Source organism: Neovison vison, chromosome 14 (assembly GCF_020171115.1).
Source record: "Neovison vison isolate M4711 chromosome 14, ASM_NN_V1, whole genome shotgun sequence".
Lineage (NCBI taxonomy): Eukaryota > Metazoa > Chordata > Mammalia > Carnivora > Mustelidae > Neogale > Neogale vison.
The window spans coordinates 19,080,982-19,106,563 of NC_058104.1; the positions used below are offsets into that span (position 1 = coordinate 19,080,982).

Here is a 25,582-nt window from a genome sequence, read left to right on the forward strand (position 1 = left end):
GGAAAACTTTGTCTTCTACTACTGGCCAAGCCTACCCATTTTCACAGTTCAGATAAGGGGTAGGGAAGGAGCTGGCTCAGAACCTGGGGGCTGACTGGCTGCCCCCATTAGCCTTCGGACCAGAAGCCTCAGCCCCAGTGACTCTGTCTTCCTTAAGGGAGCAAGGGTATTTGCCTGCAGGGCGGGGTGACCCTGAGCTCAAGCCAGCGGGCTCCAGCCTGCAGACGATGTGGGGAGATGCCATGGCTTGGAGATGGGTGAAACCGGTGTCAGAGAGAGGAAGGTGCTCTTTGAGTGCAGTGAAAGCCAAATCCTACCCTGGCCCAGTCACAGGTAGAACCCCACGGGTTGTCCATGCTGGGTTTGGGTGTGGTTTAATCAGATATTGTCATCCCTGGGCAGTCAGTGCAGCACAAGCACAAAGACCCTGAGGACTCAAGCCTTAGACCACTTCCAGCCCCCACCCTCTTTCCATCAAAGAAGGAAGCCAGCCAAGAGAGCGGAGGCCCCGGGCAGGGGAGTGAAAGGGCCAATTTAATGAGAAACTACAAACTGAGACCAGCCATGATTCACAGTGACAGGAGGCCATGCAGTGGCAGTGCGAGACCAGGAGAGGGGTGGCAGCAGGATACAGCGGTCCACATGAGCGAATTCACAGACAAACCATTCACGAGATACAGTGTGGGCTCAGGCCCAGGGCAGGTGTCCACCAGGGCACTTCCACCAGGGGCTGCTCCTTCCTTGTCCCTGGCCTGTCCCAGTCCAGTGCCATAGCTGCTCCTGCTGCAGTACCTGCTGTTGAAACAAGCACAGTGACAGCAAGTCAGCCAAGGCCCAGTAGCCAGCATTTCCTGAGAAGAGGATCCATGGAGAGAGCACTAAAAGTCTGAGTGTGCTTACAAGGGGCCTCTTCTCTCCATCACCTCCAGTTCTAGTTGAGACACACCAGCCACTGGGCAAAGGTCAAAGGTCTTGCCAATACACAGCAAAGACACAGTATGGACAGATGGATTAGGCTTCTGGGTATTCCTTCTGGCCCTAGCAAAGGTGGGGGTTTGTGGAGGAGTGGCCAGAAAGGGAGCTGAATGGGGGCCAGAGGCAAGTCCCTTCTTAGTAAACTGGGGTCCAACATTCACCCCATGACTTGGAGGTGTGCTGAGCTCTCTACCTTACCCCAGGGAACTCCTGGGCACTTAGATAAGGTGTTAAGAGTTTGAGACTTCTAAGGGCCAGAGTCATCCTCCTAATCATCATGCCCACCTCTAACACCCCAGAAACAGACCAGGCCATAGGACCCTATCTTGCTTGGGTCCACTCCCCCACTCTTGGCCCAGGAGATCAGAAATAACTGTGGCTATAGGTACAGCCCCACTGCAGGCTCCAGGTCTGCTCTGGCTGCTTTTGGTCCCAGGGAAAGTTAGGACCAAATCTATACTTTGTACAGAAATGGAGGAATGAGACCCCAGCAGGGAGACCGTGCGAGGAGACTCTTCCCAGCTTCTCTTCCTGATCACAAACACCAAGCAAACCAGCAACACACAAGCTCAGTGCTATCCCCCTGCCGTCTGCTGACCCTTGGCCTTAAAATCCAACAGAATTTTTGCCGGAAGAGTCAGATGCTCAGGGAAGGGCAAGCCAAAGAGGACAAGACTTCCAGGGGACCGGTGGAATGGCTTCCATCCCAAAGTGGGAGCAGGGAAGCGAGCCACTGAGCGAGGGGAGCAAAAGCACAAGGGGCCAGACTGACAGCACGGAGTCCAGTCCCGGCTCCGTTAGCACAGGCGCTTGTACGTGTAGATGTAGGCTTTGCAACTGGGGCATGTGTGCGTCACATCCTTGAAGTCGTTGATGAGGCAAGGGATCAAGCAGCAGCCCAGATCACACCTGAATCAGAGACAGGGAAGATGGGGAGGTTGGATGAGAAGGGACTAAGGGCACGCAGGTCTATTCCAGCTGGGCGACAGGTGGGCCTGGCCCGCACCCCCCAAGCACCCACACCACCTACCCCATGAAGCAGCAGAAGAAGCCCAGCACGAAGTTCATCAGGCCAATCTCATAGGAGATCTTGGTGGTGATGGCCTGCTGGCAGTGGGGACACACTGTCTGTACAGGGGCGCCCTCGAAGATCTCTCCCTGCAGTACTGTCACTGTGGTGGCAGCCCCTGAGGGAACTAGGACTGTGGCGGTGTGGCCCCCAGGGCCAGGGTAGGGCCCTGGTGGGTAGGGCCCTGGTGGATAGTAGCCCATGGGTGGGTGGGGGCCTGGAGGAGGGTAGAAACCTGAAATGGCACAGAAGACGGAGTGAAGACGGATTGCTGGCTTGCCACCTAACCCATGTGACCCCCAGCACCCAGGACACAAGAGGAGGCCTCCAGGACCAAGCCCTAGGCCAAGGTGACCACCTATATTCTACCAGCCCTATGAGGACCAAGACAGAGAAGGCACTTGGCCCAGCCAAACATGGCAGACCTGGGAAGAAGGCCTAATATCTCCTCGGTCTCGGCTTGATGTGTTTTCTTTTTGCCTCTGACACATAGGGGCCATCAACCACAGGAGGGAGAGCCTCGCCACTCACCAGCCCAGCCTCTCTCGTGCACACAGGGCTCTGGGCCACACCGGTGTCAGATCCTGCACTGAAATACTAGCGACTGGCCCACTTTATCTGGGGCCACCTGTGCAAGAACCCTGGGCCTTTCTTTGGCCTGAGGAGTCCTGAAGAACTGCTGAACAGGAGCCTAGGCCTCCCCTATGGATGTGGGACCCTGGCAAGGGAGAGGCCCACCAGCACCCAGGAGTCAGCACCTGCCACTGTGCCTGAGGGGCCTTCCCGGGAGCTAGCCCTCCTCCCAACAGGGCCCAGGGCTTATGTGGTTTGCCCACAGTACCTGCACAGCAGTGCTTTGCTCCAGGACACCTTCCCATGTCCTCCCTCCACACCCACAATCAGTGCCCTCCAGCCCCGAAAAAACACTGGGCAGGAAGACCACCTACCTATAGCAAAGGCTGGATGGCAGCCCAGATAATACCCTGGATGCTGGACTGGGCAGACCCCTGTGCTCCCCTTTCCTACTTACCTGGAGGCATGTAGGTACCATCTGCATTCATATGCGGGGGGATGAAGCCAGGCTGAGGCATTGGGTGACCCGGTGGCTCATAGGGTGGGGGACCAATGTCTGCGGGGGGCATCGACATGCCTGGAGGAGGCTGCATCACAGCTGGGGAGGTGCGGCCTGGACAGAGAAGGCAGGGAGAGGGAGCTCAGAGGGCAGTGGCGGCAGGATCAGTGGGAGGGCTGCTCCAGGCACCAGCTTCTGGAGCTGGGATGGGCAAGGAGCAAGGACAGGACCATCAGGAGCACTGAATCCTACCTGGGGTCGGTGGGGCTCCACTCTTCTCCTCCAGAAGGGGGGCTGTGGGGCCTCCAGGATAAGGAGGGGGCGGCTCATTGGACATCTTTGCTGCTTCTGGACCTGGAAGGAAAGCCGGGACATGAACTAAGTTCCCAAGCCCTGCGTGCTGGTCAGGTATGGGCCTGGGACAGTCCTTGAGCCCCAGCAGCTCAGGTGGCCTTTGATGCCTCCACGTCAACCTCTGCACTCTGGGTGCAGAGTTAGCTTGTAAACTGGCAGACTCCTTCAGTAGAGTAGTTTAGAGTCACCGGGGTACCTTTAGGCCTTGGAGATGACCCACCATCACCAAGGATAACCAGGCCCGGAACTGCCACCATCCATCATCATCTGCACTTCCTGTGTCAGAGCCAGAAGGCAAGGGTGCCCAGTGAGGACAAGCTGGTGAGGCGAACCCTTCCCCCAGGGAGCAGGCTGCCTACACGCCAGAGCGCCATGCTTGTGGGAGAGGATAGAGGAGACTTTTTACCTCAAATCCCAGGTACTCACAAGGGGAAGGCAGGAGAGGCTTCTTCTACTGCCAGCCGGAGCAGACACGCAGGGCTCTAGGGACCTGTTCTGGGGAGAACAATAGGCAGAGCCTCAGCACTAGGGCAAGAGCTGCAACCACACCCCCCACCCCATTCAGCTGGTTCCCACCAGCACTGCAGACAGACCTGCACCCACTGCAGAAAGAAAGGAGAACCGGCTACTCCCCACCGTAGCAGCTCTGAGAGCCAGCTGTGCACATGGAGCCCCTGCCCCCGTTTTTGTGGAGGATGGTGTGGGAAGGAAGGTGCGAAGTGAAACATTTTCCTCATGTCTTTCCCTCCCAAGGCTCCCTGAGCACCTGCTGCTGGGCCCTGGGGGAGAAGCAGGAAACCAGGGGGCCTTCCTGCCTTGGGGTTGGCATCCTGTCTCCCTTAGCAAGGCACTTCCTTTCACTCTATTTAGCACAGAAGGCATTTTGAAGTGAAGCTGTTAATTTTTTTAACTGAAATAATATGAGCTAGAAAAAATTCTCAACAGTACAAAGAGACACGCAGTGACAGCACTTCTAGTGCAGCTCCATCTGGGAGCCCTGCCAGGGCAGAAGGAGCCTAGAGTCAGTTAAGTTTATTAAATGTCACACATCAGTGGCAGGGCCTGAGAGACCAAGTCCAAGCAACAAAAGAAAAGAAACTGGATGTCAGTAAAATTAAAAACTTGGCCTTCGGGGTGCCTGGGTGGCTCAGTTTAAGGATCTGCTTGAGCTCAGGTCGTGATCCCAGGATCTCGGATCTAGGCTCCCTGCTGAGCAAGGAGTGTGCTTCCTCTCCCTCTGCCCCTGCTCTGCTCTCCCTCAAATAAAATATTTAAAACAACCAACAACAACAAACTCTTGGGCTTCAAAGGGCACTATCAAGAAAGTGGGAAGAGCTCACAGAATGGCAGAATATTTTTACAGATCTGCTAAAAGACTTGTATCTACAATAGCTATAGGAAGAACTCATTAATCAAAAGACACCCCAATTAAAAAATGGCCAAGGATCTGAATACACATTTCTCCAAAGATGATAAACGAATGCCCAATAAGCACCTGAAAAGCTGAACACTTAGCCTAAAGGAAATGCAAATCAAACCTACCACTTCATACCCATTAGAATGGCTACAGTGAGAAAGTATCGAGTGTTATGCAGGGAAACTGGAGTCCTCCCACAGCGCAGCTGTCCGGCGCGCTCACAGTCACCGCGTGACCGGTCATCCTGCTCCTAGGTGTGCACCCAAGAGAACTGAAAACCGCACAAGAATTTGTACATGAATGTTCACAGCATCACTAGTCACAGTAACCGGAAAGTGTCAACAACTGAGGTGTCTGACCACTGGCGAGTGACCAACAAACTAGATGCAGCCTCTGGCGGGAACGTACCCCGCCGTGACGAGGCACAAGCCTGGTACATGCTGCGTGAGCCCGAAAGCAGGACACTTGGTGGGAGATACCACCCGGAAGGTTCCATGTGGTTGTGACTCCTTACATGAGGTGCCCACGACAGACAGACCCAGACAAACAAAGCATACTTGGGGTTGTCATGGGCTTGGGGATGGGGCGGACAGAGATGAATATGGGGTTTCCTTCTGGGGTGAAGAAAATGTCCAAACTGGCTGTAGTGATGGCTGCACTGTTCTGTGAATGTATTAAAAGCCAGTGAATCACACACTTTAAATGGGGAAATCGTATGGTAGGTGGATTATTTTATGTCAATAAAACTGACTAAAGAACAACATAAAATTGCCTGATCTCAGCACCTTAATGCAGCTAGTCTCCCTGCAAGTCTCTGCCCATCTGTGTGCAGTCATGTGTATTTTTATGTACTTGCTGTTGTGACAGTTTTAACATGGTGTCCTATGGGGCGCCTGGGTGGCTCAGTGGGTTAAGCCGCTGCCTTCGGCTCAGGTCATGATCTCAGGGTCCTGGGATTGAGGCCCGCATCGGGCTCTCTGCTCAGCAGGAAGCCTGCTTCTCTCTCTCTGCCTGCCTCTCCATCTACTTGTGATTTCTCTCTGTCAAATAAATAAATAAAATCTTAAAAAAAAAAAAAATTTAACATGGTGTCCTATATATTTTATCCATTTTGCAAGACCCCATGGCCATCAATTTTAAGACTCCCTAAAATGGGCCCATCACTGTTTACATGACCAACCCTTATTAAGGCATTTAGAATGCTTGTTACTCTCGTAAAACAAAACAAAACAAAACACAACAACAACCAAAAACCAACCAAGGAAAACCTCTGGCAAATGCTCCTTCCCTTTCTTGGATCTTCTTCTTTGGTTAAACTTGCCAGAAGTGAAATTATGAGGTCAAAGGCTATGGCCATGTTGTGCCTTTGGGAAGGACAAAGGCAATTTACAGTACACATTTTGGATACAACTGTTATCACTAACGGGTAACATTAAAATGACAGTTACTTGTTTCTTTGACCACCATGAAACAGAACATGTTCCCAAGTGCTTGTATATATTGTGACCTTCTCTTCTGAGCTGCTACTTAGAATCCTTCAAAGACATGGAAGCCGGGGCACCTGAGTGGCTCAGTGTGGTAAAGCCTCTGCCTTCAGCTCAGGTCATAATCTCAGGGTCCTGGGATCGAGCCCCGCATCGGGCTCTCTGCTCCGCAGGGAGCCTGCTTCCTCCTCTCTCTGCCTGCCTCTCTGCCTACTTGTGATCTCTGTCTGTTAAATAAATAAATAGATAGATAGATAGATAGATAAATAGATAAATAAATAAATAAATAAATAAATAAATTGAAAAGACATGGAAGCCACGAAAAGATGGGACTTACCCAGATCACGTGGCATGTAAGAGGCAGAGCTGAGTCTAGGACTCTGCATGGCTCTCCCACCACCCTTGCCTGCAGGTGAATTTCAATAGGGCATGATCAAGAAAGGGAAGCCACAGAGTCTCTAAAGGACACCAAACAAAGTCCCCCTCCAGACAGGACTTGGCTGTATGTGCTGGACCTGGAAGTCCTTGCCAGCCCCCCAGGCGCTGTTCTGATGGTAGAGAAAGAGGCTTGTGCTTCTGCAGAAAACTCTGTATCCTACTGAGTGTCTTAGAATATGGGCCAGCACCTGTCACCGACTCCTATCGTACCAGCATCTGGGATGCTGCTGGCTGGCCCCACTGCCTATCTCACAGCCTGAGCTCATCAGGAATCCAGCCAGGAAGAAAAGGTGCACTGCGCTTGGTGAGTCACTGGAGCAGTTTCCAGTGCTAGGACAGAGGAACCAGCCTGGGTCCTCCAGGCCCCTGTGTGTCCAGAGAGCGTACAGCACTTGCGCCACCCTCCGAGGATGCAAGCCTGACCTGCCTTTCATCAACGTCACAATTAGCTCCACGGTTTCCCAGAGCACGTGATTCTGCTTCTGGAATTCCGCCACCATAATGATGGTATGAGCCTGGCACTCAGGGCAAAGCCCTTCCATGGTATCCACCCGACTTTGAGCTGGCCTTGTACCTAGAGCAGGCACCGCTGTGCAGCACGCACACGCCTGCTACTGTTCGGACCACCTGCTTCCACGCCTTCCCTCAGCCAGCACGGCTGTTAGTCCTGTCTCCCCTCCCCTTCACACCTGCACCCATCCTCCAGCTCCCTTCTGGAGCCTCAACCAGGGCAGAGACTAGGGGCAGGACCCTTCAGTATGAAGGAGAGATGTTGGGGCGCCTGGGTGGCTCAGGGGTTAAGTGTCTGCCTTCAGCTCAGGTCGTGATCCCAGAGTCCTGGGGTCGATCCCCATGTTGGGCTCTCTGGGTGTCTACTTCTCCCTCTCCCTCATCACCGGGCTTGTGCTTTCTCTTTTGCTCTCTTTCTCACAAATAAATAAAATCTTAGGAAAAGAAAATTTTTTTCTGGGATTCAACCCTAGTTCCCCCAGTGCTCCCAGTATAAAACCAAGGGGCATGCCACAAAACTATGTTGTCTAAGGTGCAATAAAAACTGTAAGAATGCTATGATCTTAAAAATAAATAATGTCAGGGCACTCAGGTGTCTCAGTTGGTTGAGTGTCTGCCTTCAACTCTGGTCATGATCTCTGGGTCCTGGGATGGAGTCCCACATTGGGCTCCCTGCTCAGAGGGGAGCCTGCTTCTCCCCTCCCTCTGCTGCTCCCCCTGCTGTGCACGCTCTCTCGCAAATCTTTTTTTTTTTTTTCTTAAGATTTTATTTATCCATTTAACAGAGAGATACAGCAAGAGAGGGAACACAAGCAGGGGGAGTGAGAGAGCAAGAAGTAGTCCTCCCACCGAGTAGGGAGTCCAATGTGGGGCTCGATCCCAGGACCCCAGGATCACGACCTGAGCCGAAGGCAGACACTTAATGACTAAGCCAGCCAGGCGTCCTCAAATAAATAAAATCTTAAAAATCATATGCCCCAAAAGCAAAACAGTTTTCCAATAAAAATGCACACTGCTGAAATGATGCTACAGATGCAACTGTGGGACTCGAACCCGCACCCTGGCAAGCCTGCTGTGACACTGGCGCCAGAGCATCAGGTCCTAGAGGTGAGGGGAGGGGCTGTAAGACCCCAGCCCTGTGGTTTGTCACTCCCCACTCAGGAGAGGGGAGAGGCCTATAATCTAGGAGCTCAGTGAAGTCAGTGTACAGCCCCAGAAACCCAAAACAGGCCTCTCAGCCTCCCATTCTGACCTCTTAGAGATATGTGGAGAAACAGAATTGCCTGAAAACCCTCCCAAGTCTACTGCACCAAGTGGGCTGCCCTGGGGCCCAGAGGACTTGACGCTGTACATCGCTTTGCACCCTCTGGGACCGCTCAGCAGCCAGCCGACCAGTGAGGTGCCGACCCCAGCAGCACACAGGTGTCAGGGTGCAGGAAGGAGACACCCAGGACCCCAGGGCGCAGGCTCCACTCCACACAGGAGCAGAGGTGGTCTCAATGACAGCACATATGCAAGAAGGGAAACTGTTTTGTTTTGTTTTTAAAGATTTTATTTGCGAGGGATGGAGGGAGAGAACTGAGGGAGAAGCAGACTCTCCACTGAGCAGGGAGCCCGACGCAGGGCTCGATCCCAGGACCCCAAGATCATGACCCAAGCCGAAGGCAGACACTTAATCGACTCAGCCATCCGGTGCCCCAGAAAGGAAGATTCTCAAATGAAGCCGTCTTGTCACAGTGGAACCGTGCAGGTGCACGGGTCAGAGCTCCACCCAGGCAGGCAGTGCAGGCCATATTTCCAGGACACGGCTCTTCCACGCCTTGCAGGACTGCGTAAGTCCAAGAGATGAGTACGCACCTAGAGAAGCCTGAATCCTGACAGCCCCGGGGCACCTGCCACGGTGCTCAACTGTCCTCAGCCGCATGAGGCCAATACTAGCTTCTCCACTTCAGAGAAGGTGCACACAGCTCATGTCATACCCAGTGCCACATGCCCTCACCATCAGCATTTTAGGTGTTTTCAATGATTTCTCTTTGAGCTTTAAAATTCCTGTTTATTAGTTTTTCAGCAGTGTTGGGGATGCTGAGAAACTTGCCACGTAGTCCTGGATAAGTGATGCGCCACTGCCCCAGTCCCAATGGCTCCTACTTTAGAAGCCACTAGCCCATGGGAAACAGCTGTTTTCCAGAGGCTGGAAGTCTAGGCTGAGACTAAGCAGCATCTGGAAATGTGTGAAGAGCAGACGTTAGGTTACTGGATGGCACTCCGTCGCAGGAGCCTCAAGGCTCAAAGTGACAGAGGAGATCAATGTCCCCTTGACTGCCTTTTCCGGAGGAGGCTAGCCTGCCAGTAACGGTCCTGACCCTTGCCAGGGCAGGGAGGCAGCATGGCCCAGGTGGCTGGTGAGTTAGAAGGCTCAAGACTCTTGAGAAGGTGCTCTGGCCTCCAGTGGACACCTTGTGCCTGCAGCCTCTCCACACGTTACCACGGGCCTGTTTCCGGGAGACCAGCAAGAAAACCCTTAGAATGGAAAGGGCCACGGGCTGCCACAGGGAACAGTAAGGCCCTGGGGATCTGGGGGCAAACTTAGGGGAGCCCCAAGGACCAGGGGATGGTATGCCCAGGAGAGAAGGTCCTGCATGGTCTCTAACAAGAGGGAGGCAGGGCAGGCCTGCATGTGCTCCTCAGCCCCTTGGAGACAGAATGGGGCCACCTGAGGCCAGTCTGGCCCTTGCACCCACAATCAACACAGCCTAGCACCCGCTGTGGTTTTATACAGAATTATCCAAGTCACTCTAAAATGAGATGAAACCTGCCCTCACAGCTATCTGCAGACCCACTGCCCTGCAATCTCATTTCATTTTCCCAAGGACGGCAGGTGCTGGGGCCTCCAGGTGCAGGACACACTTGTGCCAGACACAGAGCCAGGCCCTTTTCGCAGAGCCACCCACAGCTCCCCTCCTTGGCCCTGCAGAATTCTGAGTGCCACCGGCTGCACCAGCATTCCCTAGGGCCTGATACTAGTTGGCCCTTAGCGCAGGTCCACTGCAGAATAGACACTTCGGCTCTGCACCCCAATGCTGGGAGCCACAGCCGTGTCACAGAGAATAACTAGGCCTCACCCCCACAGCGCAGCCCTTGCTTCTCCTCTGATGAGCTGGTGGGACCAGGTGAGAGTTTCCCCAGGTGTAAGGAAGGAAATGACATCCTGAGGTGCCTGCTATGGGTTTTAGGGTTTGGGGCCACGAAACAAGCAAAACTGCCTTATTGCCCCATCCCTCCTCCCTTCCTACCCATCCCAGGCCCTGTCTGCATCCCAGACAATATTCTAAGCAGCTACTGAGGATGACAGCTTCGAGGACAGGGCACACAGTGTTCCAATGTGGAGTCAGGAAGGCAAGAAGCCACTCCCCTCCTCCCATTCACAGAGGGGCAAAGATTTGCCCCATGTCAGTCATCAGTTAATGGGAAAACAGGGCACATATGGAGAGTGTTGCACTCTGGAGCTTCAGCCCTAGACTTGAAGCCGGTGGCCTTGGAGGAGTTACAGACCGTCCCTGAGCCTCAGTCTTCCTAGGACCTGGGACTAGAACCCCTGCCTCCTGGGCAGGCTGCGTGCAGAGCAGTGACAATGACACATGCCCAGACACATGGCAGATCACTGGGCAGGGGAGCAGAGCACTTTCAGGTCCAAACACAGGTCTACTGAGGGGACAACAAGGCTCTGGAATTAGACAGTGGTGATGCCGGCATAGCTCTTCCAACATACTAAAGCCGCTGAACTGTCCACTTTAAAAGGGTGGACTAGGGCGCCTGGGTGGCTCAGTGAGTTAAGCCGCAGCCTTCGGCTCAGGTCATGATCTCAGGGTCCTGGGATCGAGTCCCGCATCGGGCTCTCTGCTCGGCGGGGAGCCTGCTTCCCTTCCTTTCTCTCTGCCTGCCTCTCTGCCTACTTGTGATCTGTCTCTGTCAAATAAATAAATAAAATCTTAAAAAAAAAAATAAAAGGCACTTGAGTTATAATTACACCCCCCAAAAACAAAACCCACCCTGGTGTGGACAGTTCTGTGTGTGTGTGCGGTGATAAATGAGAGATGGGGAAGAAAGACCCCAGACCAAGATCATCGTCTCTGGGGTTTAAGTTTGGCAGCCAACAGCCAAAGGAGGGTGAGGCTTTTGCCATTATACAGACTTATGCATATCTTAAGCAAAAAGGTACCTGTGTATTATTTGCGTAACTAAAATTTTGAAAGGAACACAATTTCAGGACAGAGCTGTGATGGGCAGCTTGGATTCCTGGTGAAAGAGAGGAGGTGGGCGGGGGTGGGGGGTTCCTCCCCCTCCTAGTGCACCAAGCTCAGCGGCTGTCCTCTGGGTCCCCCCTCTCCCGCCCACATCCCAGAGAGGAGTTAAAAGTGAAGACTCTGGGGCCCTGGGAAAGGCCTCTGGCGTTCTGCTCAGCTCCCAACTATTCATCATTCATTGCAGAGAGCTGCTGTTGGTCTAAAGCTGGGCCAACTGGCAACAGCCTACAGCAGCCCAGGCGGGCTGCCCATGGGACCTTGGAGGACCTGGGCCCAGTCCAGCAGGAGACACTCCTCCCCGGCTGCAGCCACAGCTGCAAACCCAGTTCTGCAGTCTGAATGGTCCTGCACACCGCGAAGAGATACCCGCCCTGCCCCCATGCCTCTGCTGCACCACACAGGACCTGCCAGGGACACACAATGACATCCCCTTCTGGAGGAAGACCCGGACTGGGAGGGCCAGGAGGGCTTGTCTGATGCGAAGCCCCATCTGTGCACGAGTGGATGCTCCTGGAGGACCAAGGAGGGGTGCCAGGAGATAAGGCAGAGGTGAAGGCAGAAGACAGTGAAGGCAGTGCCTGGAAGGAGGACTTTCTGACACAAATCTCCCCAGGATCTGCTAGAGCAGCAGCAACCCCAATGTCTTGGGTCTTGGGATTCCTTTACACCTGATTACTGAGGACTCTAAAAAGCTTTTGTTTTGTGGGTTGTATCTATCAATACCCAACCACATTAAGAATTTTAAAATGAGGGCTTTTTTAAAGTATTTATTACTAAGTCATTACAAAACATCAATAAACTCATTACATGTCAGCATAAATAGTTAAAATAACTACCCTCCAAAACAACTGTAATAATGAGACAGGTGGCACTGTTTTCCATTTCTGCAATCCTTTTTCACTTCTGGCTTACGGGAAGTCGGCGGGGTTCTCCCGTCTGCTTCTCCACCCAGTCTGTCTGCTACACTGTGGTCAAAGCTCGAGAAGAAAACCCAGCTTCCCAAAGATAAGAAGCTGGAAATGGGAGGGGCGTTTGAAGAGTCTCTTCAGGTATGTAACCGTGGACATTCTTTCAAACCACACCCAAAGCTGACCCCGGTAGTGTCTCAAAGGTTAGCGGCAAGGCGGAATTTGAAGGCTTAATGAATTCTTCCTCCTGTTATATTATAGTTCACTGGCCCACCTTGCATTTGGAACGGCTTTTACCCACCCATGGCTTCTAAGAGCAGACACAAGTCATCTGGAAAACATCGGTTCACAACATGAGCCCTGATTATAAAGACAGAAGTGCTGATGTGCCTTACTTACTATTAATACTTACTACTACTTACTTACTTACTACTTACCCCCCACTCAAATCGCAGGCTAGCATCACCACCAAGATCATCAGCAAAGACTAACTACTGGGAAGCTGTCAAGCTCATAGTGGCAGGCACAAGTTTTCCAAAAATTCTAACTAACTGTCCCTTGAAAGTCCAATTTTATCACTGGCCACAAGGAGATTAACAAACTTATCACTGGTAACATTTACAAAAACAAAGGTCAGCTGTTTCCTCTGAAGTAGTGGGCTCACTGTTCATTTTCAAGAGAATGTCCACTAAATTCCCAAATGTGAATAACCACAGTTTGCGTATCAGTTGTTAAGTAAATCTGGAGCTCCATGAGAAAGCTAGTTCAGTGCACAATTCAAACAACTGTGCACGTGCTTTCCTTGAGGCATCTATCATACTCCGTGTGTGCATGAGGTAGGTCTCATGTTTCATCACACAGAATACTAGAGATGTGTAGTTGAGGGTCAAGATGATTTAGTACAGTAAGACATTTTTACTGCTTTTTCTTAAATAAGATCTGTGGGTGTGGTGAGCATCATCACAACCAGGAGGAGCCCAGGTTGGTGTCTCTGCCTTGAGTCAGACAGCCATTCACTCCTCCCTGTTTCTGTACCACAGATATGACAGCCAACAATGTGAGAACGGCCCTGTAACAGCATCTTAGCACTGCCATAGAGTCCTGACCTTCAGCCCTCTGGCAGTCCCCAGGACACAGCACCTGTGACCTTTCGAGGACCATACCGAAGTGCTACAGGCGGCCCTGCTGCCATGGAGACCTGGAGCAGCCCAGCCCAGTGAGCCCTGGGCTTGCTATGGCCACACCCTGGCACCGGCACCAGCACAGCTGTCGAGCACCCAGCCTGAGAGGAGCTGTTGGACCAGCTCAGACCCAGTTCCCCACTTTGTAGCTGCGTGACCTGTGAACTCACTGAGCCTGATTCCCTCATCTATAACCAGAGGTAATCGTGCCTGCCTCCAGGGTGGGAGCAAGGTTTAAAATAAACCGTGTGTGCCAAATATCCAGAGCAGCAGCTCCGGACCAGCACACGAGAACACAGAACAGACGGCACCTGCTGATATCACTGTTTTTGTGAACAACTTGCAGCAAGCAGGCACTGAGGCCTCTGCCATGGCAGCTTCTGCCCCCACCCAACTGTGGGGAACAGACGGCACCTGCTGATATCACTGTTTTTGTGAACAACTTGCAAGGCCTCTGCTATGGCCGCTGCTTCTCACAGATCTGGGGCGGGGCCTGGAATCCAACCCCACCTGAGTGGCCCAGCCCGGCAGAGTCCATCTATGACACAGCCAAGTTGAGGCTGCTCTGCAGGACTCCTGAAGATTCAGCAATCCTCCTAAGGAGTCATCTCTCCTTTCGGGCAACTTCACAGTCAGTCATGGCCCAGGCAAGGGTGCTCACACCCATCGGTAGGTCCCGGGGGACTAGGGCCAAGAGGCAGGATGAGGATCATGGGCCAGGAAGCCCACAGCATGCCCACAGCAGTGCCCCAGCCCTCCTCTTTCCCAGCCCACTCTCCTGAGTGGTGCCCCCATCCCCAACCACTCAGTCTTCAAGAACAAAGCTATCAACTTTCTTTCTTAACCAGCAATAAAGTTTGAAAGCACAGAATTCACGGGTATCCTGCCCACCATGACAGACTGTACGACCCTGGATGAGTCAAAAAGACACTCCCAGCCCTTCCTGCAGGCACCTGTGACCTGGTGACTAGGCTCTGGCCAATGAGTCATAATCAGAGTGCTGTAAGGACGGATAGGAAGGGCCACCTTGGCCAGACAGACCCTCTGTCCTCCCGCCCTCTCATCTGCTGCCTAAATATGGCTGTGACAGCTCCTGCAGCCATGCTTGACCATGAGGTGACCTTGGATACGGAAGCCATATTGAGGCCAGAAGGAGGTGTCCTAGAAGACCACAGAGACACCGTGCCAGCACCGAAGCGACCACTTCCCACTTCTTCTAAGTGAGAAAGAAACAAATTTGTTTTAGTTGGTAACTCTGGGTTTCCTAGTAAATATAGCCAGACATATTTCCAGTAATCAAAGAGAAATGGAAAAGCTAGTTTTGCAGCAATTCTCAAACATGCTATAGCCAGAAATTACTTGTGATTGGTAAATTTCCAGATTATTAACAAAGAAGGAACGCAAGTATCATTGGAAATACGCAGTGCGGGGTGCCTGGGTGGCTCAGTGGGTTGGGGGCTCTGCCTTCGGCTCGGGTCCTGATTCCGGGGTTCTGGGATCGAGCCCCGCATCGGGCTCTCTGCTCAGCAGGGAGCCTGCTTCCCTTCCTCTCTCTCTGCCTAATTGTGATTTCTGTCAAATAAATAAATAAAATCTTTAAAAAAAAAAAAAGAAAAGAAATATGCAGTGCTAGTCAGGCCGAGGGTATGTCAACAACAGACTGTAACTGAAAGGCTCCCAGTCCAGACTTCCCACCGACTTGGCTTTCTCTAGCTCATGCTGCTGCCTCCACACAGGTTCACTGAATAAGGCCCTTGGGCTGCCAAGTTCTAGCCCTGGAAGGCCTGGGAAATCCTGCCTGCAGCCCAGTTCCCATTGTTCTTACTGCTGGAGGCAGGACAGGAGAGGCAACCCCTCCCTCAGAGAGCATCACTGGAGGCTCTGAATGGTTTTATTTTTCCATGTGAACACAGGCTTATGTGATGCCGTGGGAATTTTAAATACTTCAAAACAATCTCAAGTAAAGACACAGAAAGGACCAGAAAGCAGATCTGGTTTTCCCATCTGCCCCTCTCATCCCACCCGGCTGCGGGCTCCCTGATCGGTATCATGGCTCTAAGAAGCTAGGACACCAGCCCAAGCCCGTGGCCCTGAAAGGAGGCCTGAGCCCCAGTCACAGTGCCAGCTGACAGGACAGAATCCTCACCTGCTGGTGCCCAGGCACTCAGTCACACACCAGCCATCTGTTCCCCAGCTTTCCGGAGGCAAGATGAGACCTAAGTGGGGTTGTGTGTGAAGGCACACAGCACACAGCCGGCCACACAGTGTTCAGTAAACACAAATTCTTGCTTGTATCACTGGTATTTACGGAGTTGCAAGCAGAACACAAGAACGAAGTACACGGTTTAAAGAGAGAGAGAAGGGGCGCCTGGGTGGCTCAGTGGGTTAAGCCGCTGCCTTCGGCTCAGGTCATGATCTCAGGGCCCCGGGATCGAGTCCCGCATCGGGCTCTCTGCTCAGCAGGGAGCCTGCTTCTTCCTCTCTCTCTCTGCCTGACTCTCTGCCTACTTGTAATCTCTCTCTGTCAAATAAATAAATAAAATCTTAAAAAAAAAAATAAAAAATAAAGAGAGAGAGAAAATACAGGCTGCTCTTAGGAGCAAAATCCAAAAGCAGACAGGTCTCAAGGAATGGTTCTAAATTAAAAAGTAGATTTCTAGGAATTCTGATGACAACAATCATAACTGAACAATTGACATCATGCTGAATTCTTGTCAAAGTCCTGGCAAAACACTGCTACTCCCCAAGTGTCAACAGCAATGGAACACAACAGAGCGGGTCAGTGCGGGTCCTCTGGGGGACAACTCCGCTATCCGTACATTCTAAATGACTCATTAATTTCCTTTCAAGACATCCATCCTAGAGCTAAGTGAGCATGTGAGCAAATATTCACAGGCTGATGTCTGTATGTACTAATGTCCTATGTTCCACCAAAGGGACTGGTTACCTGCCTGGTTTACCTATATAAGATAATTGTATTCACCCCCCAAAGATAGAGACCCATTTTTGTAGGTAGAACAATGGTCTTGACACTGCATCGTAAAACCCGTTCGTGGACGGATTCTACTTCAAAAACACGTATTTAGGGGCGCCTGGGTGGCTCAGTGGGTTAAAGCCTCTGCCTTCAGCTCGGGTCATGATCTCAGAGTCCTGGGATCGAGCCCCACATCCGGCTCTCTGCTCAGCAGGGAGCCTGCTTCCCCCTCTCTCTCTCTGCCTGCCTCTCTGCCTACTTGTGATCCCTGTCTGTCAAATAAATAAAAAAAAATCTTTAAAAAAAAATACGTATTTACATAGCTATTACACACCAAATGTTAATTGTTTTCTCTGGGTGTTAAGATTTTGGATCATTTGTTTATATACAAATACATACACAGAAGCTGTTACGTGTGGTTTCTAGTTTTTCTAGAATGGGCAACTCCTTTGACTGGTTTGTTCCCAAAAAAGGCTCATTATAATTATTACATATATGTGTATTCCTCCACAGTCCACAAAGGTGCCTCTGACTATAACCTCTGGGAAAAGCAACAGTTCAAGAAGCAAACCCAGAGACTGGCGATATGCCAGTTTTCTCTCCTAAAGTGGTGTCACCGTCTTTACATTGGTCTCATGGGAGTCTGGCAGCATGAGTCCCTTCTCTAAACCAGGTCACCTCACCGTACTCCGGTAACAAAGAGGCTCTAGATCTGTAAACCTGGAACATAAAGACGATCCAAGGTAGTTCTAGCCTCAGGAGACCCTGCCTGGACAGCCAGCATGAGGTCACCTGGCAGAGGAGGGCAGGTAAGAAGAGCCCAGCAGACACACAGGAAACGGAGACAGACCAGGTGACAGAGCTGCACCCGGGGTGGGGCTGCCAGCTGGGGCAGCTGCTGGGAGTGCAGCCCAGGCCTCCAAGCTGGGGTCCAGCACCTCCTCCGCCTTCCTTCAGAGGAGCCTCCCAGGTTGGGGGCGGGGGGGTCTCTGGAGCTGGACAGCGGGGAGGAAGGACAAGTCCAGACAGGAGGAGAATGAGTAGCAAAGGAGGAAAACAAACACAGCCACAGCCACTAGTGAAGAAACCAGTCATCTGCACCTGTCAGGCAGGCAGGGCTTGGGAACTAAAAGGCCAACTAATTTTAGAAGCAGGATGAGTCTAAAAAACCATCCCTTAGGCAATCAAAACGAAGCCCTGAAAGAAAAAACCCTTACCTCTGCCTCCCCTGAGCTGACACAGAGCAGTCTTTGACTCAACTCCATTTTAATCAGTTATCTGAGATCAAGATATACCATTCTGACCCAGGGAAAAGCACGAGGCCCTACGTGCAAGCAAGCCACTTGGCCGCTATGTACACGGCCCCCCAGCTGGAAGAACGCACTCTGGACACAAACGCTGCCCCGTCGGTGCCGGCCCCAGAGGGGAGCTTAGCCACAGCCAGGCCTGTGCAGGTCTCCCCGCCCGACAGTGAGGAAGTGTCCGCACATCATTTACAGCCTTCATGTTACTGGGCGTTCTCTCCAGTAGCTTCAACCAACAAGAGCTGGATGGAGAAGAGGACTTGCAGCAACCTCACCGGTGCCAGCATGACAGGCTTCTAGAGGTCACCCAGATGGCATCAGTCAAAAGAAAAAAGCCAGAAACCAGTAGATATGTCGCAGATTAGTCACCATTCCTGGAGCCCAATGCAGTGGCTGGATGTTGCCATAGACAGCACATAAGAAGCTATGTTGCCGGACCAATGGAAAAAACCCAAGACAAGAGAACATTCCTGGGCTACACTCTCCAGTGTAAGTGTCCCAGTGGCCAGGGGCACTCAGGCAAACTGCGCTGCCGAGCATATAGGACCGATGTCTGTGACCGTGACGTGACGTCCACACTGGAGAAAGGGAAAGGTGGGGATGTAAGTGCTCTGGGACATGTGAGTGAAGAACAAATCACATCAACAGTTTACATTACACAAAACAGTACATGGAAGTTTAAATTCCTATCATTCTAAATGGACATGTGACCCAGAGAGTTTACTCATGTCAGTCGGGACTGATGAACTATTTCGGATCCTCTCCTTGGGAAAACAGGAGCTCATGGCATATCTGGTTTGCCTTACTTATGGCCACATGCGATTTCTCTAAGATTCATACATCTTGAGACCACCTTCCAGACAGAAATGTCATTAGAGATCATGAAGTCCAAGGTCTCAGCTGACATTTATGACCCTTCAAACATTTACTAACCACCCGCCCCCAGCAGAGGCAGGGTGCCATGCAGGAGACGGAGTGGGCAAGACCCCCTCCTCCCCCACCCCACTCCCTGACGGGAGCCAGGCCCGGCTGCTCGGAGAGGAGCCCTGACTCATGCCCCACACACATTAGATGCACCAGACTCAGCCCTGCCTCTTTTCTCACACAGTCTCCAAATTACACTCAAGCAAGATCTCACACCCCAACAAAGGGCTTTGCACTCCAGAATTCCACCGTATGAGTTTACATGGATTTCACTGTGGCCCAAACAAAAAAAGAGAAACAACTGAAGTGAGCCTACCAGGCTCCCTGCTTTTCCCTTGCTGAGGGCATGGCTTGGGAGAGGAACGGAACTCAGGGGGGCATGCCATCCGTGCAGCGGCCCAGTTCCTGCACACCTCTGTGCTCATGGGCAACTTAAGGAATCTGCAGGGCAGCTGGACCATGAGGTGTCGGCTCTACCAGATGACCTTACACCCTAGCCACTGAACATTCACTTGGGAACTCTCTTCAGCTGTGCTGCAGGGAGCACAGGAGCCCACATACACTCAGCTCCCTACCCCGTCACAAGGAACTAAGGCAGGACAGCTGAGAGGCAGGCACACGACACAGTGTCATTCAGATGTAAACACCCGGCACAGGCTCTGAGCCAGACACTACCTAGGCCCTGAAGGTGGGGAAAAACCTGTGTCCATGGAGCTTACATCTGCAGGGGGTTGGGGGCTAGAACACAGAAACAGGTCAAGTATATAGTTTGTCAGACAGTAACACATGCCATGGATGAACAGATGAGCAGGGGAGAGAGTGCAGCGGTGAGGCAATTGCCAACAGGGAGGGATTCCCAGGGTGGGGAGCATTCAGGCCAAGATGGAACAGGCCACATGCGCCACTCTGGAAAGAAGGTCCAGGCAGAGAGAGTTAAGTGCGGATGCCTGGAGTGTGCCTGCACAACCCTGGGGGCAGTGGGCTGGGTTGTGTGGGTGCCAGGAGAGTGGGAGGAGCTGAGAGAAGAGGGACTTGCCCTTGACGGGAGGGAGGCCAGGTCCTCGGGCGTTAAAGGACGTCCACTTGACTCGGAGTGAGATGGAGGGCTTGGGAAATCAGTCTGTCCGGTTTCTCTTGGCTCTCCACTTCCTGCACTGTGCCTGGTATACTAATGCGGGCCTCCAAGTCCTCATACCAACAGGCGGTAGCTGACGATGGGGGACCGACAGTTCTCAGCCCCCACACCTCCAGCAGGCACGGTTTCTTCATGGCCAGTCTGACTGGGGCACAGAGAACTGGGTCATGGCGTCAACCATACGCTTTCCAGATAAAGCATGTAAATGCACAGAGAAATACACGTAACCGGAGCCTGACTACACAGGGCCAGAGACTGAGGCCTGAGCCTCAGGCAGTATAGAATGCCCCAGAATCCAAGAGCTAATAAAGGGTCACAGGGCAGCTTCTTGCCTGGAGCAGTACAGAATTCTTCCAGGCCTAGGAAAGGCCAGTTTTATTCAGTAGAGCTGTCACTATCCAAATTTGTTTTTCTCTTTCTTTCAAGTGGCTACCTGTCTGAAAAGCCTTCAGATTCTTGACTCCTTAATTCAGCCAACATTTCGTGGGTCCCTCTATGGAGGTCACTCACTGTGTGGCACCGGGCCTCACGAAGTTGTAGATCCAGCTAGGAAGTCAACTCACATGTAAGAAGAATTGACAAAAGTTACTCAGCAAAACCCAGACAACACCTTGTGACAGCAGGTGCTCCCGGTGAGAGAAGGGGCCTCTGTGGAGGGCACTGAGGAGGCTTCGGGTACTGGGTGGGCCCTACAGAAGAAGGGCAGTATTCCCAGTCTGTGACAACAGAGTCACTGTGAGCACAGGGGAAACAGAACACTGTGGTCAAGGGGCTGGTCTCCCCAGTCCAGACCAGCAGCTCCAGGAGGGCAGGAATGGGGTTTGGGGCCAGTGTCTCCACAGCCCCAGACAGCACACTGAACACTGGCTGTCCAGGTGGATAAGTAGTGCAGCCTGGCTGGTACTCTGGAGACGAGCTCTTCCCCATCCCACAGGCCCTGTGCCGTTAGCAGTACCCCAGCCATGAAGATGGACGTGAAGAGGTGTTCCAGACTTTTCTCTGGCCCTTAAGCCTTGAACTGTCAGCAAGTCCTGCCAATACCATGGCTTAAAAAGGTCACAGATCCATTCTCTCATCTACTGCTCAAGGTTTAAGGGTCAAAGTCTAGACGTGGCCTCACGTTCCACACTTCTCTACTATGCTCTACTGCAGCCACCCAGACTGTAATCCACTCTTCTCCAAATAAACCAAACCCCACTCCATCTAAAGGACCTTCCGCAGACCCTTCCTCAACCTCTACACAGCTTCCCCCTGCCCCCCAACTCCTGCCTTTCCAGCAAACCTGGGCCTTCCCCATGACTCCCTCCAGACTTACCTCCCACCCAGAGAACACTGGAGGAGGGCTCCCACTCATGGCCCTGTAGGCCCTGCTCAGCCCCTGGCACAGGTGGAATGAATATGTGAGTCTGTGAGGGTTGGGGTTAGCTAGGCTTCCCATGCTGTTTCCTGCCCAAATGTTCCCCACCCACAGCCACTGGGGCAGAATACAGCCTTAGCAGGGATGGAGTCCCTGGCTTCCTCATGAAACTGCCTGGTTTATGGCCACAATCCAGATAGAAGACCCCCTTTTAGAGTCACAGTCAACTCTATCCAGCACTTTCCATGATGGGGCCAGAACAGCCCACATTCCCCTCAGCCTCACTCCCTTCAGCGCTGCTGTGCCCTGATCTGGCAATCTTGGGTAAATCGCTTACTACCTCTGGCCATTTCCTCTACCGCGAGACCGATGCCTGTGTGGCCTGCTGGCTGCTGCAAGGACCCATGAGGATGGAGCAGAGGAGAGGGCGTTGCCAGGTGGGCCCAGAGCACTTACCAAAAGCAGCCTCTGCAAACACAACTGCCTTCCCGCACTTCCCCAGCTTGTGAGACTGCTGCTCTTAATGCTACTTAGAACCGCAACACGTTTCACTTCCTCCCATAGGAATAAGGCTGCGAGCTCTCAAACCCCAGCCCAGGACAGCCCTCCAGCCTTCTCTACCTACTGCGGCCTCCATCTGCTTCTCCTTCGAAAACACAGACACTGGAGTAGATCTGAATTCAGATGGATTCGATACAGAGGGAACACGTTACGTACCCACCACGTCCAGTTTTGACTGGACCTTCAGGACAGCTCCTTGTGGTAAGAATCCGATGGTGCGGGGTCACCCAGTGGCCAGACCATGAAGGAGCTCACAGCACCCACAGATGAGAGGCTCCAAAAAGAGGATGAGAAACGTTTTCTGGAAAACCGATCTGACATTACCAAATGCATCTCAACCACTTTTATGGAAACTCTCAGAATGTCACTGGACTTCCCCTGCACTGCCTGGTTTTGTGCTGGTTTTACTTTGTCTAACATTAAGGGACCCTAATCTTTCTGCACAAGCAGATACGGTCTTCTTCTCACCTGGGTGTTGCTTTTCACCTGCCAAAGATGCAGGTAGTGAGGCTATGGGAGGGCAAACGCCTCATCACACAGCTTGGAGGCTAGAGAAGTGCCTCTAACACAGTCGGCTGAGTCTCAACAGTACTGGTCCCAGGACCTCACCTTTATCACCAGAACTCACAGAGCAGGAGAGGCGCTTGGTCCACAGCTCCACAGGGACCAGACCTGCATCCCCCGGGCAGGCGGTCTTCTCAGGGGGGAGAGGGTTTGCTACAGGCCCAGGCCGAGGGCCCCCTCTCCTCTGCAGCACTGAATAGCAATGCAGCCTCTACCACCTCCTGCGGAGTCATGCCTGTGAGACCCCTGACTGCAGAGGCCCTCTGTGGGGTTCTAGAAACTGGCACACACCCATTCTCTATACTCCATTTCCAAGTCCCTCTGTGGAGGCCTAACAAACCTCCAGCCTGGCTCTCCTCCCCACTAAGGGCGGACGCTATCTGCAGAGCTCCCCCTGCATGCTGCCTTCTCACCAGCGTGACAGTTTCCTTCACGTAAGGACAGAGATGTCAATAGAAGGTGCCATGACTACCACATTTCCCTGTGTCCTCCATGAATAAACAGATGAGTATGCCCTTTGAATAGTATTGCTGAAGCTGGAGATGGATTTCTACAGGACCTGTCTCCTCTCCCTCTCAGAAAACTGAACTGCATTAAACGCTGGTGTTTGTGCCTACAGAACACAGTACCTCAGTCCAAGAGACTCAAAGCTTGTCAACTGGGCTAGGCAGCCCTCTTCCCCTGGAGCTTGAGAAAACACACCAAACTAGCAGGTTCAAACCAGGCAAACATAAAATATAAGGAGCATCAACAGAGTATACAAGCTGACAACTTGTATCATTTATTGTCACGGCGACCTGCTGGGGTCATCTGACTATTGGGATACATTTCATTAGCACCCCTTCAAAACATTTTTGTTCCCTGAAGTATTATTGTCCATCACACATTCCAAATTCCATGTTTCTGCTTTTAGTGATTTTAGAACCAAGGCCTACTGTTTTCAAATCACTGTTAAGAATACATGTAAAGTTCCTTCCTGGTTCCAGAGGCCTATCCTATGGAAAAACCTCCAGCTCCTCAGGGATAGGAGACAGAGGTAACACTTCAATGCCCAGGGCTTCTACTGGTTAAAAGACAATAAGCAAAAATTCTATGATTCTACTTAATTATATACATGTTGAATTATTTGGGAGGGAAACAGACTGATGTGCACATTTACTGTAACACACATAAACAAGATCCACTGTTGATCATTAGAGTTGAGACAAAATACAATAAAATGCTGTGCGTTCTAGGTGCTAGTCTATCGGTACTGTGTTAAGCTTTTTCAACTTTTATGTATGTTTAAAATTCTTCATAATTAATTGTGGGCCAGCGAACCACGCAGAGCTGGCATGTTTCTCCCCACCCAACTCTTAAGTCAGCCTGGATGTAAGGAACAAAGTACCCAGGAGAGAGGTCACACTTGCCTACGCACTGCCTGCACACCAGCGTGTCCCACTCTACATACAAAATTGGTATGCTCTGCCCCAGGACCTTTATCCTCTACACTTCAAGATAACGGCTCTCAACCCTAAATGTGACTCGGAATTATCTGGGGAGCTTATTAAATAGAGTCCTGGACACATCCCATAACTGCTGAATCAGAACCTGCGGGAAGGGGGGGGCAGCTGCCCAGGAATCAGCCCTTTTAACAAAGGCCCTGGTGATTTCGTGGCAGAGGATCTGAGACCCACACTGGAGACACTCCGAGCCGCTAGCTCCTTACCTGACACCTGTTGAGAAGACTCCTGGGAACATTTAGAGGAAAACAGAAACGCACACCTACGAACAAGTGCCCAAAGTGGGTCTCTAAGACGGCGTACATTCAACTACACCAAGGTCCTCGACCGCACGAAGCTGGGCCCGAAGCCTGGCCAGGTCACTGCCTCCCCATCAGCCCTGGCGCGTGCGGGCCGAGTGTGGGACAGAGAGATTTACAGATGTCAGCGAGCGGAGACCGGCGGGGGAGAGAGAGCCGCGCAGGCCCCTCGGGCTTGCCAAGGTCACCGAGGAGCTCAGCAGGGGCTCCTCTGTCCCCGGGACCCTGCTCCCGACCCCTTCTCCTTGAGGAAACTGCAGTCGCGGAAAGGGGGAGATGCTATTTCCCGACCCTTCCTTAGAGGGGACGCGGGAGAGATAATAAGCGGGACCCCGAGGAGCTAGCCAGCAGCCCCCAAGGCATGGATCCCGGCGCCCGCCAGGGCCTGGCCAAACGGTAACCGCAGCCCCGCGGGTGACCGGCCAACCCAGAGACGGTGCGACGTCAAAACCCCGAGAGCCGCTCTGGATCGCATCAGTGCCCGGCGAGGAGGCGACCGGCTCACCACGCCGCCCCCGGGGATCCTTTACCTCGGGAGGCCAGGCGCCCGAGGCCGAACAAACACCGACAACCCACGGTCCAGGCGCTGGGTGGACGAGACCCTCGGCCCCGCGGGGCTTTGCGCGCACGCCGCCCCCCGCCCGCTCAAAGGCCTTTGGGAGATGTAGTGCGTCCGTGCGCCTCAGGCGCGCTCCGCGGGTCGGGAAGACAACAGTGCCCGACATGCACCGCGCAGGCGCCGCAGGCGGGGGCTGGGGGCTCAGCGGTCCGAGGTCATGCCCCTCTCCGTGAGGGCCGCGAGCGCCCAGCTCTGCTCCCGAGGGGCTCCGCCGGAAGCTCTCCAGCGGCCCAGGCGACTCACCGTCCCCGCGGCACCCACGGCTGCCGCAGCTGCAGGAAAGAACACCTCCGCAGCTCGCCGTCGCGCGTCTGTCAGAAGGAGGCGGGTATGCCTTGGAGCAGGGCGTCAGGGCGAGGGGCGGAGCCATGAGGTCAGCGCCGGGGCGGGGTTTTGGGGCGACACGTGACGGACCCTGGTGACGTCACAGGGAGCGGAGGTGCTTCGGCGAAGGTGGGACACGTGAGAGGGTCTGGGACGGTTTTGTCCTGAGGAAGAGTGGCATGAAGTTACTTAGGGGGAGGACCCGTTAGCGCTCCCTCCCGCCCTCGCAGCACCAGGGCACCGGTCGGAGCAAGGTGCAGCTTCCTTCATTTAGTCAGCCGGCGCTCACTGAGGCTGGGTGCTGTGC

General features: G+C 52.9%; 1 protein-coding gene across 1 annotated transcript; it reads right to left on the minus strand.

Moving 5' to 3' along the window:
- Positions 1-497: 497 nt before the first annotated feature.
- On the minus strand, positions 498-24,960 carry CDIP1 (cell death inducing p53 target 1). The gene is made up of 7 exons (XM_044233734.1): positions 24,863-24,960; positions 3,897-3,965; positions 3,369-3,470; positions 3,075-3,230; positions 2,006-2,279; positions 1,748-1,884; positions 498-795 (listed from the first exon to the last, which is right to left on the minus strand). The coding sequence occupies exons 3-6, from the start codon at positions 3,451-3,453 to the stop codon at positions 1,773-1,775; spliced, it is 627 nt and encodes a 208-aa protein (XP_044089669.1). The 5' UTR covers positions 3,454-3,470; positions 3,897-3,965; positions 24,863-24,960; the 3' UTR covers positions 498-795; positions 1,748-1,772.
- Positions 24,961-25,582: the final 622 nt, after the last annotated feature.

What these genes read in the sequence shown, in the direction of transcription:
- CDIP1 (XM_044233734.1), bottom strand. Translation starts at nt 3,453, where the DNA reads ATGTCCAATGAGCCGCCCCCTCCTTATCCTGGAGGCCCCACAGCCCCC. An exon ending in TGGAGCCCCACCGACCCCAG is followed by an intron (nt 3,231 to 3,368) that starts GTAGGATTCAGT and finishes TTCTCTGTCCAG; the next exon opens with GCCGCACCTCCCCAGCTGTG. An exon ending in TGGTACCTACATGCCTCCAG is followed by an intron (nt 2,280 to 3,074) that starts GTAAGTAGGAAA and finishes GTGCCATTTCAG; the next exon opens with GTTTCTACCCTCCTCCAGGC.